Source organism: Ctenocephalides felis, unplaced genomic scaffold, assembly GCF_003426905.1.
Source record: "Ctenocephalides felis isolate EL2017-DRISC unplaced genomic scaffold, ASM342690v1 CF-g0.4_SCAFFOLD_01492, whole genome shotgun sequence".
NCBI classification, from domain to species: domain Eukaryota; kingdom Metazoa; phylum Arthropoda; class Insecta; order Siphonaptera; family Pulicidae; genus Ctenocephalides; species Ctenocephalides felis.
This window is the reverse complement of record NW_020537646.1, coordinates 21197384-21218872: the sequence shown is the minus strand read 5'-3', so window position 1 is coordinate 21218872 and position 21489 is coordinate 21197384. Positions and strand designations below refer to the sequence as shown.

The following is a 21489-nucleotide window of genomic DNA, read 5'->3' as shown; positions in this document are numbered from 1 at the left end:
GAACTTGATTGATAAAGTTCAATTTTTTATATACTCAAAAATTCAATTGATAATTATGAATTTAGAATGCTTGTTAATTAATTATTTTAAAATACCATATAAAATTCATTTAAAATTCAGATTACTGCAATTGCCTTTTATATGCACATGATGCAACATATTCTAATCATCCATCAAAATAAATTATTACCGTAGCGCTGAATACGGTGGAGACGCCATGTAGAATCGAGCACAATGAAAACTTTAATAATGATACAATTTTTAAATAGGAAAGTGTTTATTCATTATTAAATAAATCACAGTAATATTTAATTCATCATAAAAACTAAATTTTAAACTCTAAATTAAACAATAAAAATGAATAAATAATTACAAAACGCATATATCTAAGCATAAATAAGTTTTAAAAAAACTATAATATAACAAAATGTAATACATGTAATTAAATGTGATCTTTGATATTAACTATTTATGTTAACTATGTTTTCATTGATTATTTATTTTATATAAAATATCTTAATAATATAATATTAAATGATTCTAGATTGTTGTGATACCCAACGTTATTTATTGATAAGCAATAAGGCAGTAAAACTTCACAAATAATCAATCTTTAAATGAACTCGATGAACAGTAAACATTGATGATTCTTTGTGGGTTTATGTATAAAAAAGTTGTATCGATAATTTAATTTTATGAAGAAGTAAACATCTCACTTCCTCGATAAATAAATATTTTTAGAGTAAAAAGGTTTTAGTTCAGAAAATCAAAATTGTAATCATAATATAAATTTTTATTTAATATATAATAATGACAGCCTTTCGAAATGGCTAACTCTAAATTTCTTTTATCAATTGTTTCTTTTCATTCATTTTTCGATTTGTATTCTCTTTTCAGGTACTACGCTGATTTAGAAAAGAAACGTTGTCCCGACATCCAATCTTTTAGCTCATCATATCCAGCAAACCATTCAATCCAAGAACCTGTAGATCCAAATGCTTGTACAGTGTGGAGGCGCTTTGCAAAGTAAGTACCTGATGAAATATTAATATACAGACAAGTAGCACTAGAAGCACGTTCCTTTGGGATTACTTTGGATTTCCAATATGTATTATGCACCAAATACTGTAGCAATACTGCAGTATGACTTACTTACATGCTTCTTGCCACGAACGTTTTACTCAATGAGTAATTTATGCCAACATTGTGCTTTTAATTTTGACTATATTCTTTTTTCGTTAATTAATATAACATTCGATTCAACTAACTTTTTCCTAAAGTTGTATTTAAATATGAGTAGAATAACATTACTTTGTTTGTTTAAACTGACTACAATATTCTATAATTTATTACAAAAAGTTTGTAACTACGATTTGTCTTTTTGAAAAACACCTCTATCTCACAAAACTATTTCTTTATCTGCATGATTGCACTTATCGGCTTTAAGTAATCTGCAAAAGTAGGTCAGGAAAATAAATTTGCAATTTTTATCATTGACTGAATCGCCCTCTCTATGTCTAATGCGTTGAAAATAAAATTGATCACATTACTTTATTTTGTTTAAATCGAATGATTTACAATTGATTAAAAGAAATTAAATGAGCCAAACTAGAAACCCTATTATTATTACAATTGATTATAGTAAACTTTTACAGTTATTTAGTTAGTAAATTATTAAGTTAGAACCTATATATATGAATTGCTACTAACTTTTACAGATATTGATTTATAATGTATTATATTAATTGTTTTTCAACAGTTTATTTGAGACTACACAAACGCTTTTTTGGGCAGTTTTTGGATTGGTAGATTTGGACAGTTTCGAGTTAGATGGTATCAAAATCTTCACACGATTTTGGGGAATGCTCATGTTCGGAACTTATTCAGTTATTAATATTGTGGTGTTACTTAATTTACTGATCGCGATGATGAATCACTCCTATCAACTCATATCGGTAAGTTTCTTTGAAATTGTTTGAACGAATCATAATATATTTATTTCTTTATTCTATTAATTCCAATAGGCTATACACAGTAATACACACTTAGTTCTGATGCAAAACTAAGCATAACAAAACATACAGGAATATAAATTAATGTAATTTAGACAACATATAGAAAGATTAAAAATATTTTTAAGTAATATTTAGAGAGCGTTGTTTTAAATCTCACTTTTGCATAATATTCTGGAAATTAAATATACATATCTGGTGAGGAAAGTAGACTACAAAAAGTGACATAAAAATTCATATAATCTATTTTACTTGCATCAATTTCCTATTCGTATTTATCGAAATATATTACTTTGGTCTGCATAAGTTTCCAAACTCTCAAACTGATCTGCATATTGCTAAGTCCAAGGCCATGCAATAAATTTGCGTAACTTTTTTGTATGCAAAGTTCGGCCGAGTTGTTACACACAACGAAACAAATTAAACTACACTTGACTTTGTAATCTGACCAAAGTTTCAGGTAATAAATGCTCCCTCCGGAAACAGTAACCTGCAGTCGCACCAAGACTCAATATAATTCTCGTTGTTTAAGAATAATTCTATCTGAAATATTTTGCGAAGAACTTTTTCGAAATGAAAAAGTAAAGTTGCAGTGATGTGATTGCTTTCACTTAGCGTGCTTTTATATATGAGCTTTTTAGAGAAGTTAGATACATGTTACAAGTCGCATCTAAAGTACTTTGTTTCAGAATCAAATGTTGAGTGCTTTGCCCTTTTGAGGATTCATTTTTATCCGTCTCATTCTATTTGATTTAATTTAAGTTTTTGACAAGATTTTATGTAAAAGAGATACAATGTAATTAATTCTCCAAATTATATTACTTTTTATTTGTTCATAACACGTTTCACGTTTAAACGCGTTATATAGTATTATATTGCTATGTTAATTATTACTCGTAGGGTATTTACCCAGTGAGTGACTAGGTGACAATAGAAATAAGTATAAAGAATTTAAATAATTATTTAATTAGAGTAATGAAAAATACAGTAGATAAATTTTCATTTTAAATTTAATTTAGGTGACCTTACTTAATTTAGGATTTTCGCCTTGTGTCTAGAGTTCTTCTAAAAGCAATATTTTTCCCGGATTGTACCGGTCTTTCGAAATCTAATAGGTAAATTTACAAAAATTACAAAAATAAACGAACAAGTGCTACTTTTTCCAAAATAATAATGAAGAAAGCTGACAAAGCTCAAAAGTGAGTGTTCCCGAAATCGTCAACGAAAATTTGTATCCGTACACACACACATACACTTTTTCTACACACACATCCATTTTTTCTAAGGTATGCCAAAATGTTTAAAAACCTTTGGAATGTAAAGATATATAAAAATTTTCATTTTCGATTTTTTGCGATTACTATAACTTACCCTACGGGAAGTTAATAATAAATGTGTTTTAACTTTCATTAATATTTTTCATTATGGTAAAAAGAGGTTCATCACGGATATCTCAAAAACAAGTAAAGTTAGGAATTTTAAACAATAATATTTGAAAGTAGTAGGGAAAAAATGTGTGATTAGCTATCGTCTTAAATCATGCAATGTTGCTATCAGGAGATAAACAGTCATGTTTAAAAATCTAGAATATAAGTATTTTTTTCGTAGTTAGTTTTTTTTTAGCACTGTTGTTTAGTATATGAAATCTTGATATAATTTTTAAATTTCCGTTATTTAATTTGTTTCAAAGATAATAATTTTCAATTAGATTCTACAGATGTTTTATATAATTTTTATACTATAATAGTTTACATGTGGGTGGGGTGAATAATATGAACTAACTGTATACAATTTTTGATAGAGCATTTTACATCGTATTAACTTTAAAGGCCTAACTTCCAAATGGCTAAAACTTGTTTAGTTTATGAAATCTTGATATAATTTTTGAATTTACATTATTTAATTGTTTTATAAGATGATAATTTTCAGATAGATTTAACAAATGTTTTTAAATATTCTCTATATTAGTTTACCTGTGGGTGGGATAAATAATATGAACTAACTGAATCTTTACCCTGGAAAGATGTACAAAATATAAAACAAATAGTAAATAAAAATGTAAATTCAGTTAAAACTAATTTAATAATTTAAATTAAGTAAATATGTATGCAGTATATGAGGACCAACTCTTGATGGAGCACCGTATTAACTTTTAAGGACTAGCCTCCAAATGATTAAAACGTTAGAATAATAATGTCGTCGTACGACTATTTAACAAAGAAGACTAGTAATTTTACACAATTATTTTATTCGGAGATTTGGCTTCTGGATATTGATAACATGATAAAAAAATTCAAAATCTCTATTTAATGCAGTAAAGTTTCAAAAAAATGTTTCAGTATTATAAGGTAATAATTAATTATTTGTTTTTTTTTTAAATTATTATTTATTATTTATCAACATTATGTTCATTTTCAAATCACTAAACACGTTATTGTTTGGTTGTATTTATAATTTGAAGTGTATTACGATAAGTGAATACGATACATATTTTACAATCAAATAATTACTATTATAAGACGTTCGATCTTTTACAAGAGCACTGGCCCTCGTTTTTTTATAATCATTCAGAGTATGGTCCTTTCGGCATTATTTCGAATGATATGCACGTTTGGGCAATTCGGATTCAGATTTGCGTTACGGTCCTAGTGAGTTGAATGACGCTCTGCCAGCTGGCCGACTGGTCAGCAGCGGGTCAGGGATTACTGTATCAGGCTACATTAAAGTTAAGCAGGCGATATAAATGATGCTTCAGGACTGGTTAGACGTACGCAATATTTTACATAGCACTATTTGGGAGTGATATATGGACAGCCACATTTCAAGCAACATTATATTCTAAATTTATGGATTTTGATGAGATTTATGAAAACTATAAGGTAATAAATTTTATTATATATGCATATTTGAGTGCATATTATAATATATTGAATTATATGTGATATATAATTACATATAATATAATCTTATATAATATATCATATAATATAATCTCAATAGCATTTTTAATTTCAACAACAAAATGTAACTGATCATAAAAACTTTTATAAGGAAAACATACTGAATATTATAATTGAAACTGAAAACAATAAACATGTTATAGCAATTTATATTCTACTATATATATTTATATTTACGTGAGATCAAAAATGAACTGATACTGAAAAAAATTCCTATAATAACCTAAAAAATATAACCCAGTTGGAAATGTTTGATTTTTTAATGTGCTTGTTTAGTGTGTGTCCTTCTGTATAATTAAATTCATTATGTTTTCGAAGCTGATTCAACGTCGAACAAAGATATTACTATATATATATACTAGCTGACCCGGCAAACGTTGTTTTGCTAAATAAGGTATATTCTAGACAATTTCTAGAGAATCAAGAATCGTATAATTCAATCGGAGTCCGAATAACTGGAAAAATGTTATTCGACAAAAGGTCCATTTGATCGATACCAAATTTAGGTTCTGAATTTAAATAACATTCCGGAATAATCCGAAGTCCGGATAATCCGAAGTCCGGATAATCCGAAGTCCGGATAATCGGAAGTCCGGATAATCCGAAGTCCGGATAATCCGAAGTCCGGATAATCGGAAGTCCGGATAATCGGAAGTCCGGATAATCGGATGTCCGGATAATCGGATGTCCGGATAATCGGATGTCCGGATAATCGGATGTCCGGATAATCGGATGTCCGGATAATCGGATGTCCGGATAATCGGGTGTCCGGTTAATCGGATGTCCGGATAATCGGATGTCCGGATAATCGGTTGTCCGGATAATCGGTTGTCCGGATAATCGGTTGTCCGGATAATCGGTTGTCCGGATAATCGGTTGTCCGGATAATCGGATGTCCGGATAATCGGTTGTCCGGATAATCGGATGTCCGGATAATCGGATGTCCGGATAATCGGATGTCCGGATAATCGGATGTCCGGATAATCGGATGTCCGGATAATCGGATGTCCGGATAATCGGATGTCCGGATAATTGGATATCCGGATAACCGGATGTCTGGATAATCGGATGTCCGATAATCGGATGTCCGGATAATCGGATGTCCGGATAATCGGATGTCCGGATAATCGGATGTCCGGATAACCGGATGTCCGGATAATCGGATGTCCGGATAATCGGATGTCCGGATAATCGGATGTCCGGATAATCGGATGTCCGGATAATCGGATGTCCGGATAATCGGATGTCCGGATAATCGGATGTCCGGATAATCGGTCGTCCGGATAATCGGATGTCCGGATAATCGGATGTCCGGATAATCGGATGTCCGGATAATTGGATGTCCGGATAATCGGATGTCCGGATAATCGGATGTCCGGATAATCGGTTGTCCGGATAATCGGTTGTCCGGATAATCGGATGTCCGGATAATCGGATGTCCGGATAATCGGATGTCCGGATAATTGGATATCCGGATAACCGGATGTCCGGATAATCGGATGTCCGGATAATCGGATGTCCGGATAATCGGATGTCCGGATAATCGGATGTCCGGATAATCGGATGTCCGGATAATCGGATGTCCGGATAATCGGATGTCCGGATAATCGGATGTCCGGATAATCGGATGTCCGGATAATCGGATGTCCGGATAATCGGATGTCCGGATAATCGGATGTCCGGATAATCGGATGTCCGGATAATCGGATGTCCGGATAATCGGATGTCCGGATAATCGGATGTCCGGATAATCGGTTGTCCGGATAATCGGATGTCCGGATAATCGGATGTCCGGATAATCGGATGTCCGGATAATCGGATGTCCGGATAATCGGATGTCCGGATAATCGGATGTCCGGATAATCGGATGTCCGGATAATCGGATGTCCGGATAATCGGATGTCCGGATAATCGGTTGTCCGGATAATCGGTTGTCCGGATAATCGGTTGTCCGGATAATCGGTGTCCGGATAATCGGATGTCCGGATATATATATCTGTATATATATATATATATATATATATATATATATATGGCGCTGGTGGGCCATATATTATTAATTATTAATTCTTGAATGAAATCGCAATAATTTTATTTCAACTCGATAATGACTGTTTATTAATGTCTCAATTGATAAAGATGTTGATATTACATTAAATCAAATCTAATTTCGATCACGAGAAAACGCTCGTTGGCAAAAAACTCGATACAATATTTTCGATCGTTTTAAAAAGCGCGACAATAATATTCGATCGTATAAAAACAATCAGATCGTTATAGCTTGCTTGATGCCAGATCCGAATCAACGTAGCCCAATATAATTTAGTTTTATCATCAATTGACGTTATTCAACTGACATCTGTCATATGGTGTTCATTCCGCCATTGTCATCAATTGACGTCCTTCAACTTCATATGGTGTTCATTCCGCCATATAAAAAATATGGAGGCTTGGTCCATATTAATACCAATTGTAGTCATAATAAATTTCATAAAATATTATTTATATTTCGTTTATTTTATATATGATTAATATCCACAACACTATGTGTTGTCATACTGATCATTAATAAAACGTTATTGGTATTTTCTTATTTATAATAGAAAAGAAAGGTTTCAAGAATTATACATTTTTTTGGCAAAAACTACTAGAGAGAAAAAAAAGCCGTGTCCGATCTGACACTTGAATTTATTTTTGTTTTTTTTCTGTGCTGTCAATATATGGGCCAATCTGTCCAGTAACATGTGATGCGTGTTGACAAGCCGCTATGCGTGTTGGCAACCCGCTACATCACTCGTGAATGATGAAGAAACTCGTGTTCTCTATACTACGAATATTGTTTATTATGACAATAGTAATAACACTATGTGTGATTATATTGATCATTTACAAAAACGTAGATGTTATTTCAGTATTTATAATAAAAAAGGAAAAAGTTAAGAATTATAATTTTGGCATTTCGAACATTGAGCAAACAAAAACGAGATCTGATCTGACACTTGAACTTTTGTTTTTGAGCTGACACTATGATGAGCTTCAAATAATGAACATCTGTCAAGTTAAAATGCGACGTGTGTTGACAGGTCGCTACAGATCACTCCGCCCTAATGAAAAAGATTGTTTCGCATCTCTGAGTGCCATCTTGAACTTCCTTGTAAATTTCTTTTGGTTGAGATTGTGTGATAAATTTTATTTGTTCGTGGCCGTGGCCGTTTTGAATGCCGTGTTGGCTTGTTGAGTTTGTTGATTGCTTACGTGGCCCTTCGCTGGTGAGTTAGCGGTTGAGTAGATGTGGCCCTTCGCTGGTGAGTTAGCGGCTGAGTATATTTGACACTTCGCTGGTGAGTTAGCGGTTGAGTGTATGTGGCCCTTCGCTGGTGAGTTAGCGGTTGATTGTATGTGGCCCTTCGCTGGTGAGTTAGCGGTTGAGTGTATGTGGCGGTTGCCAAATTGTTTGCTGACGCTCCCTGTCCTCTGCCGTGGTGCTTATAATCGACTCATTTTCCAGGATAATGAGGGATTTATTGAGCACGTGTTGTTGTTTTCGATGTGCGTGGCCGGAGTCTCAGTTGTAGGATTAGAATGTTCTTAGAGTTATGGCGGTTGTGAGCCTTTTCTTAATAATTCATGAGACTTCAATTTATTTTTTTACTTCTAAATTTGTTACTTCTAAATGTGTCTTGATCTTCTTACCTTCTTTCCTTCTATATGCGTGCTATTAATTCACGTTCGCGGTCACCACTAAAGAAACTCGTGTTCTCTATACTACGAATATTGTTTATTATGACAATAGTAATAACACTATGTGTGATTATATTGATCATTTACAAAAACGTAGATGTTATTTCAGTATTTATAATAAAAAAAGGAAAAAAGTTAAGAATTATAATTTTGGCATTTCGAACATTGAGCAAACAAAAACGAGATCTGATCTGACACTTGAACTTTTTGTTTTTGAGCTGACACTATGATGAGCTTCAAATAATGAACATCTGTCAAGTTAAAATGCGACGTGTGTTGACAGGTCGCTACATATATACAGTCTATTTTTAATATTTGTACCTAAATTTAGTATATTTATTTAATCAAATGGTGAAACAAAATGCGAACCCATACATAGAGTTTTTCATGAAAAGCCTTGTTTTTCTAATGTTATTCAGTAATATTTATAGTGGAATTGTCACTCCAGATATTTTTATGTATATATTTTTCCCATTATCGTACTTGTTCATATAAACAATAGTTTGTACTCATACATGAAATTTGATATTATTTTATTCCAACCGAGTAATATTCACGTTGATATACGATATTAGTATATATATAAATAAAATTACTTACATTCGCTGAATACAGTAAATGTTTTGTGCAAATTTAATAATTTTATCATATTTGTTTAAATTTAACTCATATTGTGAAAGAAAACATCTATTCTGATGATAAATTTATATAAAGCATCATAAATAACTCACAAAATTAAATATAAAAAAATTACATTATGATTCTTATTGAAATTTATATAATTTTATTTTTTTAACATTGAGTGCATAATCCTTTTCTGTTGAATTTGAAAAAAAGCAACTACGACTGCTCGTTATGTAAAATATACTAATAAAGTTATTACCATTCAATTTACCTGTAAGTACATGTAGGATCACCGCGTATTGCACTATATTGATCATTAAAAATTAAATTAGATTATCCCATATTATGGGTGACATTATCAATTATAATTCCGTTCGCATTGGCGTTATATTTACTACGGAAGCGATGTATATTATATATATATATATATATATATATATATATATATATCGATCAATATCACATGTGAGAGCAATATTACGTGAATTGTCGAGTGTGTCACATCATTTGAACCGCGCTCGACTTACATATTCTGTCATCGTACCGAGAAATTCATTTCCCCACTGGAATACTAAATCACTTCTAGGATCAATTGCTTGTTAGGCACCTTGTCTTCAAATATAAGGTAGAGAATGTAACATTAGGATAAAATATGTTCAATTAACTATTCCATTTGAATTATAGGGTAAGGTTAGGTTAGGAGGGGGCACAAAGGTCCAATTGGACTTTGAGCAGTTATATTGTAAAAAGCAATCATATTATATCACAACACAACAAATAACACATATCAAGCAAACAATTATCTGACTATGTTTAGTAAAACTCCCAGATCCCAAATTCATCATTATAAATATTTGTTTTTTTCTGTTTTTGAAAAATGTATTATCTGGTCCTTCTTACCCCTTCGGCGTGGTAAGGTGAGACGCCCAGGCAGCAAACAGGTCAAATATTTTATTTTTAAATTCAAAGAGCTTTTACGAAATAACAGCTGCAATATTCAATCAATGCAAAATATAAATGTCATGGGTGCATTTTTTACAGAGATAACACTGTGATTAATCTTGATCATCATAATCATTAGAAATATTTGTCAGCAGATTTGATATAACTATTTATTTAATTTTTTCTTGTAAAATTGCTTATTTTAACCTAATTTTTTTATTTGCTATTTTTTATTTTTTACACCTTCGCCGGAGTGAAGGTTTAGTTGGTCCCTTTTACCCCACCCAGGTGTAAGTTTTTATAGAGAATATATGAAAAAAACTATTGAATCTAAATTAATATAATATTGAAATCAACAATAAATTTTATAAAACATTTAAATAACGAATACTTAAAAGTTATATTAAGGTCTGGTAAACTAAGCAACAGTGGTCACAATCAAAACAAATAACAACGCAAGAAAGTATATGAAAAAAATATTTTTGTTATAGATATTGAAGTAAGAATCAAGATGATAGCTGGTTTTTGCCTTGTCCTTTAAAATATTGTTGTTAAAAAATTTTTAACTCTACTGGTTTTTGATATATCATTGGTGGATTTTTTGATCCTCGGACCTTTAAGCCCTACATGAAAAATAGTGTATTTGCTTTTTACAAATAATTCTCTAATTAAATATATTTATCAAAGATAATAGGTTTCTGAAAAACACTGAGCTATGGGATATAAAAATAAATCATTGTATAACTAATTTTAAGAAAAAAATATGAAATAAATTAAATGATTTTTTTTATTTAATTTCAAAAAAATCTAAGTTAGTAATATAATTATTTATTTTTGATATTTCTATATTTGTAGGTTTTTGATTAAATTTTTATAATATGTACTATAAATTAAAAAAAACTTGCACAAAATTGCTTTCATAAATATCAATATATGTTAAGCCTTCAATTCCAAATAGTTTATTAATTCATAACTCTGTGCATATTTTAATAAATTTGATAAATTTTATTCATATCATTACATTGCTGAATAAACCTAACTCGGTTTCTTCTTCTTTCATATGAATTATTAGAAACGAATAACCATAAATGTGTTAAAGTTGGTGGAAGGCACGAATAGCTTCAAATTCAGAACTCGTTTATACGATAGTTTAAGTAATCGAAGAGTCGACGAAAGCTGAACTTTTAGATATAAAATATATAAAGCAGCGTAAAAAAGTGCTTAGAATATACTTCTATTATAAACCTTTTTTTCTTTAACACATTTGGTACATCATATAGTATTGAAACTTTGAACTATTTTAAAAATGAAGCTAAATTTTATATTGCCAATTTCTGAATTTTCATATCTTCCAAACCTTTGGTAAGAAAATACCACTTGCTTTTCATGTTATTTGAGTAATGTGATGATTTGATTAAAACCATCAAGAGAGTAAATGTATCGTATTTATATTTTGAAAATAATACAAGTAATTTAAAATACAGAAAATAACCAAACAAGGTGTTAGGTGTTTGTGCTATCTATTTTGATTTTAATTCGGTAATAACATTCTACAAAGCTTAATATACATGTATTTTAGATATTGATGTGAACTCGATATAAAATAGCCCTAGATTAGGTTTAAACTTAAGAAATTTTATTTACCTTTCACATTTCATCTTTAAAAGTTTTCTTCAAAAAATTGGTGTGACATGTCACTTAAAACCTAATGAAATAAACCACATAAGGTGATTAGGAAATCTATGATGATTTTGCTAAGAAAACGGCATGAAGCAATGAATTAAGATTTACTTCGAGCTTTCTGTCAAATAAATATAAATTAGTCAAAAATTATTTAAATTTAAAAACTATTGATTAGAAAAATTTTAATATTATGACTGATGTAACAAAATATTTTAATTATCGAATTTGAAATATCGCACACAATTCTGATAGAAATTGAAAATCAAAATTAGAGCCTGAGACAAAATATGCTTGTTTATGTTTATTAATTGGACTTTAAAATTGCATTTAATTATTATATATTATTATATATTATACTATTATAAATATAGATATTTAGTTTAAGTTTATTAAACACGTTAATCGCCACGAAAATATCAGTAAAAATTTTCGTGGGCCATGGTATTAGATAAATTAGTTAAAAATGTTTTGTATGACATGTTATTTAAAACCTAATAAAATAAACCATATAAGGTGATTAGAGAATCTACGATGATTTTATTAAGAAAATGGCTTGAAACATGCAATTAAAATATACTTCTAGTTTTCTATCAATTAAATTTAAAATAGACAATAATTATTTAAATTTAAGAACTTTCATTTTAAAAAAAAATATGATTCATATATCAAAATATTTTAAGTATTTAATTTGATCATCACACAAAATTCAAAGGCAAATTGAAAACCAAATTTCAGGGCTGTTTAAGGTGCCTGAGGTAAAATATGCTTGACTATTATTATTTATCATACTTCAAAATTTTATGAAATTAAAATTATATATAAACATAGGTATTGAAGTTTATTGAATACGCTAATTGCCATGGTAATATCGGAAAATATATCGCATAAACCTTGGTAACTTTATTAGATAATTTAATTAAAAATGTATATTTATCCAAGTCCGAATTTGGATTAACACTATTTTTATGTCACACATATATGACTGGTATGACCCTATATTAAAACTTCTTTAAAACGTGGTTCAATCGCCCGGATGAAAAGAACAAAGAAAAAATAATTACTTGGGAAACCAGTCTAGAACGCTAGAATTATTATATCATTAATTAAGTTTTTGTTTATATTAGTAGGAGTAAGGTAGGATTAAGGTATTGCTGTATTTATAGGCCATTAGGTTGAAATAAATTATTAAAAAAAATTAAACGCGGTCTTCTGACAAATCACATTTGTCAGACATGGCTCATGCAGAACTTCTTAGCGTTAGGCACTTATAACTTATATGGCAATTAACGCGTTGACTTATAAACAACGAAGAAGTTTATAAATCAAATAACAATAAGCTCTGCTGCTAATCCACTAATTTTAGAGAAAAAATATATGAATATTATCAAATTTTCTTCGGCTCCTTTACTAAATGTTTATATTCGTCACACCCTTGTCGTTATGAAATGAAATCACCCCAGATTCCCCGATAGTCTTGCGGTTCCATAAAACATAGTTCGGTGGCCCAGGAGCCTAGACCCACACCAGACGGTTTTCCAGGAGTCATTATATGCACACGAGGCGCGGTCAATCACCTCACTTCGATCGCCGCGGCCGCCGCCGTCGCCGACGAAAGTGACTGAAATATATATCGCTATTTGGTTACAGCTTACATTTCCTTTCATTTTCTTTCAGTCGATGTCGAAGATATATTTGAAGTTTGAACAAATGTCTGGATTACTCGAGATGCGTTTTCGATTTCATTTCTTATATAGACTTTTTAGAGTTTCTTCGTCTGCGAAGCTTTACGACTTTGCTGACGGTGTTTAGGTGGAATGGATAATATCAGAATTTATTTTTAGATAGTGATTTATATATATATATATATATATATATATATATATATATATATATAAATTAGGGTGGTCCTTAATAAGGACATTTTCAAATTTTCTTGCTTCCAGGGGCTCGAATGATTCCAAATTGATAAAAAACAATTTTCTGAAAGTTTTAGCTCTTAATATTAACTTTTAGATAGTGTGCAATTCTATCAAACTTCGTATGGAAATAGCATGGAAAAAATTTTGAAAAAATAAAAAAAAAATAATTAGGTATAACTTAGCGACAAATTTTGAATAAAACACATTCATTTGTTTGCAAAATTATATCTAAAAACATTTTTAAAGTTCTTGAAAAATGTTTCATGCTATTTCCATACAAAACTTTGATTGAATTGCGCACTATCTAGAAACCAATATTAAGAGCTACAACTTTGAGAGAATTGTTTTTTAACAATGTGGAATCATTTGAGCTCTTGGGAGCAAGGAAATTCGAAAATGTTCATATTAAGGACCACCCTAATATATATACATATACATATATGACAACTTGACTTTGAGCAATTCTTTTGTGAAAACCAAACCAATTATATCACAACAAATAACACATATCATGCAAACAACTATGGGACTATGTTCACTAAAACTCCCAGCTAATTCATTGTAGAATTCATTCATTCATTCCTTCATCATTGTAGAATTGTGTTTTTTGCAGTTTTTCAAAAAATTGTCATCTGTTTTTTTTTACCCTATACGCGGGGTAAAATGGTGCAGCTAGAAGGCAAACAGGTTCAATATCTTATTTTTAATTTTAAAGGAATTTGGCGAATAATTGTAGCTATTATAGCTACATTATTTAACAAATGCTAATTAAAAATTTAATAAGCACATTATTTCAGAAAGTTATCATTGTATATAAGCTTGATCTGGTATTTTATCAGAAGTATCTACAAATAGAGTTGAAATAACTTAAAAATTATAATAAAGTCTAGTAAACTAAACAACATTGCTAACAACCAAAGAAAATACTTTTGTTATGGATTTTCGAACAGTGCCGTTCTATCTCTCAAAGCAACGTCGTAAGCATCAAAATGATAAATGGTTATACATCGTTATCCCTCTACTTTCAAATATTGTTGGTAAAAAATTCTTAACTTCACTTGTTTTTGAGATATTGATGGTGGATCTTTTTACTGCGCACCTTTAAGCTCTGCTTCACCATGGCTCTACCCCATTCAAAAGTATAAATATCTAAAAAAAAAAAATAGTATTAAAATCGTGTTTTTGAACTTCAGCATTTGCTTTTAGTATACTGATATCAACAGCCACAGAGCTGTTGGTAAAAAAAAATCACACAAAAATGATTTAAAATTATACTTTCTTATAATAGTAATTTAAAATTGTTAAAATAAATCATAATTTTTTAAGCATGATCATGATATTCGTTTGATTTCGAAACGGCCTTTGCGATATCTAACTGACTCTACTTTTCTAGTACAAAATAAAAGAGCATCGGAAAAGGAAAGGCCTGCTGTAACAAAACACGATCGAAACTTGCATTTCTGATTTATTCAGTTCGCGTGTTGTGGCGGCTTGTAATTACCGATCTATTAACCTGGTGCCAGTAACCTGCTGCCCTACATATACACACATGATTCGAACTGATGTAGTACAACGTGGATAATATACAAAGAACTATATAAGTTTACGAAACTACAGTGCATATAACGCAAAACTGAATATAATTATATGCTCGTACTTATGCCCAACTTTAAGCACTTTGGTACTTGATACGTGAAGACCAAATATTCGTGCAATATCAAATTATTTATTTAGTTATGTACTAGAATAATTTTTTTAAGAATTTTTTTTAATGATTTCTATTATATTATATATAAATATTTTACTTCATTTAAAAGAAATTAATTCAATAATAATTGAAAAATTTAATATTAACTTTAATTTAATTAATGCTACATTTATTATATCTGAATAAAGTATTCAGATATAGGATGTGTATGTGATGTACTGTCAATAGGATTTTTAGTATCCATAAAGCTGAAAAATTTATATTTCAGCGCATAGTATTATCTCAGGTGTCTTTTATTTTAATTTATATCATATTTTTACCAGTTTTATAGAATTTTTATATTTTGGCTTATTATTATTATTCTATGGAAATTACAGTATGAAAATGAAGATGGTTATTGTAGTATTCATAATTTATTTCTTCTACTTTATCTTTATTTAACGTGGTTAGTTGGCTACTTCTATGAAACACGTTTCTGTTTTTAAAGGATTAAATATTTTATTAAATTTATATATATTAAAGTTATATATTTTGCATAAAAAGAAAAAATTAAAATAGTATTTTTTTATTAACTTCATGTAAGGTAAGTTTTTACATATTTTTACGTTTCAAAGGTTTTCGAACATTTTGGCATACCTTAGAAAAAATGGATGTATGTGTGTGTGTATGTGTGGATGTGTGTGCGGATACAAAATTTCATCGACGATTTTGGGAACACCGACCAATCAATTTGAATAATTCAAAAAACATTCGATTCGTATTGATAAGAAGACGTGATGATTAGTTTTTGGCAAATGCAGGTCTAGTCGTTCTAAATATACGGGGCAAAAAGTGCCAAAAACGGTAACTCAGTTTTTGAGAGAACGGAGCGTCCGATTTTAATGATTCAGCCAGCGACGTGGCGCTTACGCGCTTCGATATTTCGTCTCTATGCAGCTAGGGCAGTGCGATTGCTGTTGAAGAAAAACAGAAACAGTTCAAAATCTCCAATATATTTCAAAATAAAAAAAAAATCCAAAAATTTTTTTTCCAAAGAAGTCATTTTTTTTTTCAAAAATTTAAAACTTCTCAAAAATCTAATTTTATCAAAGTGTAAAAAATGTAATCTTTCTTAACAAAATTAATTTTTGAAACAGGAAGTTGCAGCAGTTTGCCTTAAGGCACGATGCCATACACCACTAGTAATTTCTTCACATTTTGTCGATAATATTAAGTCTAAGGCGTCATAATAGTTGAAGCCTGAATTTTTGTATTCTTCGCCAACCACCTTAAGTCATTACCATATAATTATAAAGTTAAGTCATTATACCTACAAAAATGTAAATTCTTCCTCGAGTTATTCGTCACATGATGCAAATGCTCACGTATGCTAGACTTTGCTTGTAGCAAATAATAAATAAGGTCTCGTATAAGTTCCGGGGTTAATGCTCGTAGTTTCGTTTGTGGTAGAAGAAGTGTAGTATTATTATATCGAACGTAGTACTACAATCGAATGGGACTTATAATTCATAGCGTGCTCCCGATTTCAGTGAGTCACGCGATGCATTTCTCTATTTCTCGTACTGGTTTGTCCCCCCTGACAAATGAACACTTAAGATCCTGATAACAACGCAGCAGTAGGGTCCGCGATGTACTTATCACGGGCGACTTTTGTTTAGGGACTCTTTGTAATTATTATTCGACGATCTTATCGAAACTATTTAGAGAAAATAAAAACAGTGTGCTTTTTAAGCGCTAGAATTTCACTGGGGTTGATTCAGAACTATTCGTTAACTTTTAATCTACTTTCCAAAGGGATAATCAAAATTTGTTTACTCATTTATTTACATAGTAGCTAATAAAAGGTTTATATGAAATACAAATGTTATTTAAATGTTAAGGGTGAAGATAAAAGTTGTACTTGAATGTTATCCGTAAAATGGTAGAATATTATTAGATCTTTTAACCAATTTTAGTAGGTGTCACCAATTGAACAAAAATTTCTGTCTCTTTGCACCCGACACTAAGTCGTCCCTTAGTGCCGGACAGTAAACATATTGATATTTTTTGTGAGAATTTTTGTAATTTATTCCAAGTATTTAATTTTGTTCTGTATGAGTGCTAACGGTCACTACGTACCCCCATTCTTCGTATTTCCTAGTCAAAGAATAAAAATCTTATGATTAATGCTCCAGCTCGGAGCATCGGTGTGGCCCAGCCAAAAGGGTGGATAAATAGGGATTTTTTGCAATATCTAGGAATATTCGTCAACGACACATGTGCAAACATTCCAAAGTGGTGCCACTGTTTAAAATCATATTTTTTATACCAAAGTTTGATTGATAGTATTAATTATTTTTAGCAAAGATTGCGGTTTTAGTTTGATTTCTAACTTTGTTATCTAACATGAATCGTAATTTAATATTCGTTAAATAATTTTTGATTTATTTATAAATAACCTTAGGTATCCGCCACTAGGGGACTTCCCCCTACCTTTTAAAATATAATTTATTTTTATATATATTGACCACGGTAATGCTCCCCTATTTTCTATCTCCTTAAGCTCGTATTTATTGATTTTTTTTCGAATCTATAACCTACGAACTTCTCCATTCTTCATTTTGATCTACACATTACATTTTCTCTTCAGCATGATCTGCATTAATCCAAATCTACGATTTTCATAATTTTTTAAAATTTCGAGAATATCAAAAACAAGTTTTTTTTACTGTAGCTATTTTGTAAAAAAAAAAAATTTAACTTGACCTTAGTTTATACGATTCCTATCTTATTCTAGATTTTTTTTCTTCTGAAAATTTGAAGGGCAAAAATCATTGGTATAGTCAGGTTTTTTTTTATATTCTCAAAAGATTAATTAATAACTTGTACAAAATATCTAGTAAAAAAATTGTTTGCCTCTTAAAAATTGCTTAAAATTCATTTCTTTAGACCAGCATACCACCATGAAGATTTTTGTATACACATTGTATCATACAGAATTAGAAGTGGAGTCCCATATAAAAATTTATTTGGAAATCGTCAGGAACTGTAAAAATTTCTCACAAAAGATAAAAAATCATAAAATTAAAAAAAAGCATATTTATTCATCTTAGTTACCACCTATCTTTCACTTTTTGCAATATTTTTACAAATAATTTAAATTAAATATGTACACTTTTTGCCAAATTTAGCAAAATAATTCATGAAATTATTTGATACTGATGATAAACCTAGTTTCTCTAAAGTCGTTGCCTTTTTTGAGCAATAGCGACGCACGCTTCACGCAGAAAAAATAGCTTTTTTTCTGCTTTTGTCATTTGTCAAATACAAAAAATAGAAGGTTTTATAGCTTTTCCATTGATATTACTTATATATATATTTAAATAATATGTATATATATGCTTACTACATTTTTCAATATTGGGCAGTTTAGCGGGTATAATTAATAATATCAAAATCAAACATAAAAAATTTTTAAAAGGCCTTCATTTTAAAATAAAAATTCTGTTACTAAAATTATTACAAAATTTTGTTCTTTCATGTTAATGATTATCTATTACATGCATACAAAACTTTCACATCCTCAATCTAATATACACGTTGAATTCCATTCTTCGTCGCATATTCCATTCATTCTCAATCCAATCTTGCTTTTCGAGCAAAAGTGAAGCTTCTTATAGAAAATCGTACAATAGAGCAGTCTCGGTTATTATTGTAGTGTCTGCGGTTTAGCAATATCGATCGAATTTAAGCCTCTTCACTCAGAACCTCATACCGGTACGGCTTTACGACTATTCGAGATGCAATGAGCTTTGTCATTCACACCTGAGTGAGATGCTATTAATAATATAGGTTAGCAGATGTAATAATGGAGATATATCATAAGCTATTATAACTGTAGTTAATGTAGTATTATTCAGTGGTTGATACCTCTTATGAATACACAAATTAAAACATACTGCATATATTAAATTATTTATGGATGCACCTGCAATATGTATTATTTTAGTATATTAGTACCGACAGTGTATCAGTTCCTCTTTCTTCCGAGTCCATGAATAATGTATTGAATACATCTACATTCCTAATATCTGTATCCAAGAGTCCGAACAAATGTTTAATACTGCCAACGAATTGCAAAAATACATCCAAATTTGGAGATGAGCGTTGTTCGTACTGATGAGAAAGAAGAGTCTATGAAAAGTTTTAGTAAATCGGTTTAGTAAAAGTTGAGAAATCATGGGAATCGTATCGACAAAGACTGCTCCGAGAAAAACGGGTTTAAAGTATTGAAGAGTAAGGAAACAGAGGAAGATTAATGTGATCAAACAGCCATATTTTTTAAAATAAACTAAACTTTCAATAACACAAATTAGAGATGGGTAACTCACTCCGGAATTATCACTCCGATACAACTCCTCTCTCGGAGTGAAACCGAGTGGAGTTGTTTCACAGGATTTGTCATATCCGACTCCCCTAAACTGGTACTAAATCTGTTAACATGTATTTATAGATAGTAGATATTTACTTAAGATTTTTTACTAATACAAAGATTTGGGTCGAAAGTAGTGATCTTTTTCTCGTCTCACAGCCAGTTTTAGGACTTTCCAGGTATATAATGTCTCAAAATAATGCCATTTTGTATTCTATATTCTGTATACGATAATGTTTGATCGTAAATGAGCTCTTTCAATGGTATACAACCAGCTAAAAAATATTTAGTATTATATTATAACGTTTACACAATTATGATTTTATAATTGTGTAAAAGTAATAGTATGCTAATCAAACTACCTGATGTATAATTAATTCTCGAAAAAAATTATAAAAGAATGTGAGGTATTATTATTTTGTGAAAAATATTATACACAATGATTTCTTCTTATTTCATATATAAGGTTCACTGCATTATTTTTTTATAAAATTAAACATATTTAAAGAATTTTATATTTTTTCTCCAAAAATAATTACAAAATTGATTTTGATACTCAAGTTTTTTGCAAATTTGATATTTGCATGCACATTGAAATGCATAAAATAGTAATTATTATAATAAATGAACAAAAATGTTTGAACTATTTGTAAACTATTTCCAAAGTCTTAATAAATCCTTAGATATGTTAACAACATACTAGAGAACACATGTGTTTCAAGTATTATGTTTCAAAGTTGTCGGAGTTGTTAAGTGAATATGACTCCTCTCTGAAGAGGAGTCAAATCCTAGCCGATCCGGCTTCGGATATGATAAGCCCATCTCCAATACATATATTTGTACTTTTTGTACACATACTCTATAATAGTTAAACTTTGAAAATATCCAGAAAAAAACGATATATATAAAATTCTAAACCAGAATAATCTTGTCTAAACCAAATGATAAGAGGTTTATTTGAAATCATAGCAAATTATCAAGAAATCTTTAAATATTGTAACAAAATTATAGCAGTAACCATAATATTTTCTGCATCATGTTCTACATTTTTTACTAGATTTACATTAAATAATTATATTCTGAATATAGTTGCAAAATGCAACTAACGCTAAAAAATAATAATTATTATGTGATATTTTAAAATGCCCTATAGCTATTATTTATGGCGATATTGGTTTTATAATATTTTAAATTATCATTAAAAGTTTCGTTTCAAATATATAACTACGAAATAATTAAAATTGAAATATATTTGCAGTATCAATGCGTTTTTGTTTGCGAATTTCAAACGGTGCGCCTTTATTGCAATAGACGCCTCCGCACAGCGTGACCTGAATTATTACTTTGACCTAAAAGATATAAAATTTATGTTGGAATTCATAAAATTATGATTTAATGTCAATCCGGTATTTAAAATGAAGTAACATTAGTTTTATTCCTTTCAACTTTTATACGATTTGATACGCCACTCAGATCTTTACTGGTATCA

General features: G+C 30.0%; 1 protein-coding gene across 1 annotated transcript in view; it reads left to right on the top strand.

The window, feature by feature from the left end:
* Positions 1–21489, top strand: part of LOC113371012 (transient receptor potential-gamma protein) — a 228335-nt gene that overhangs the window by 171845 nt on the left and 35001 nt on the right. Inside the window, exons 12-13 of the mRNA XM_026611666.1 lie at positions 898–1026; positions 1760–1955. Of these exons, the coding sequence (XP_026467451.1) occupies positions 898–1026; positions 1760–1955 (325 nt within the window). The remainder of the gene's footprint in view (positions 1–897; positions 1027–1759; positions 1956–21489) is intronic.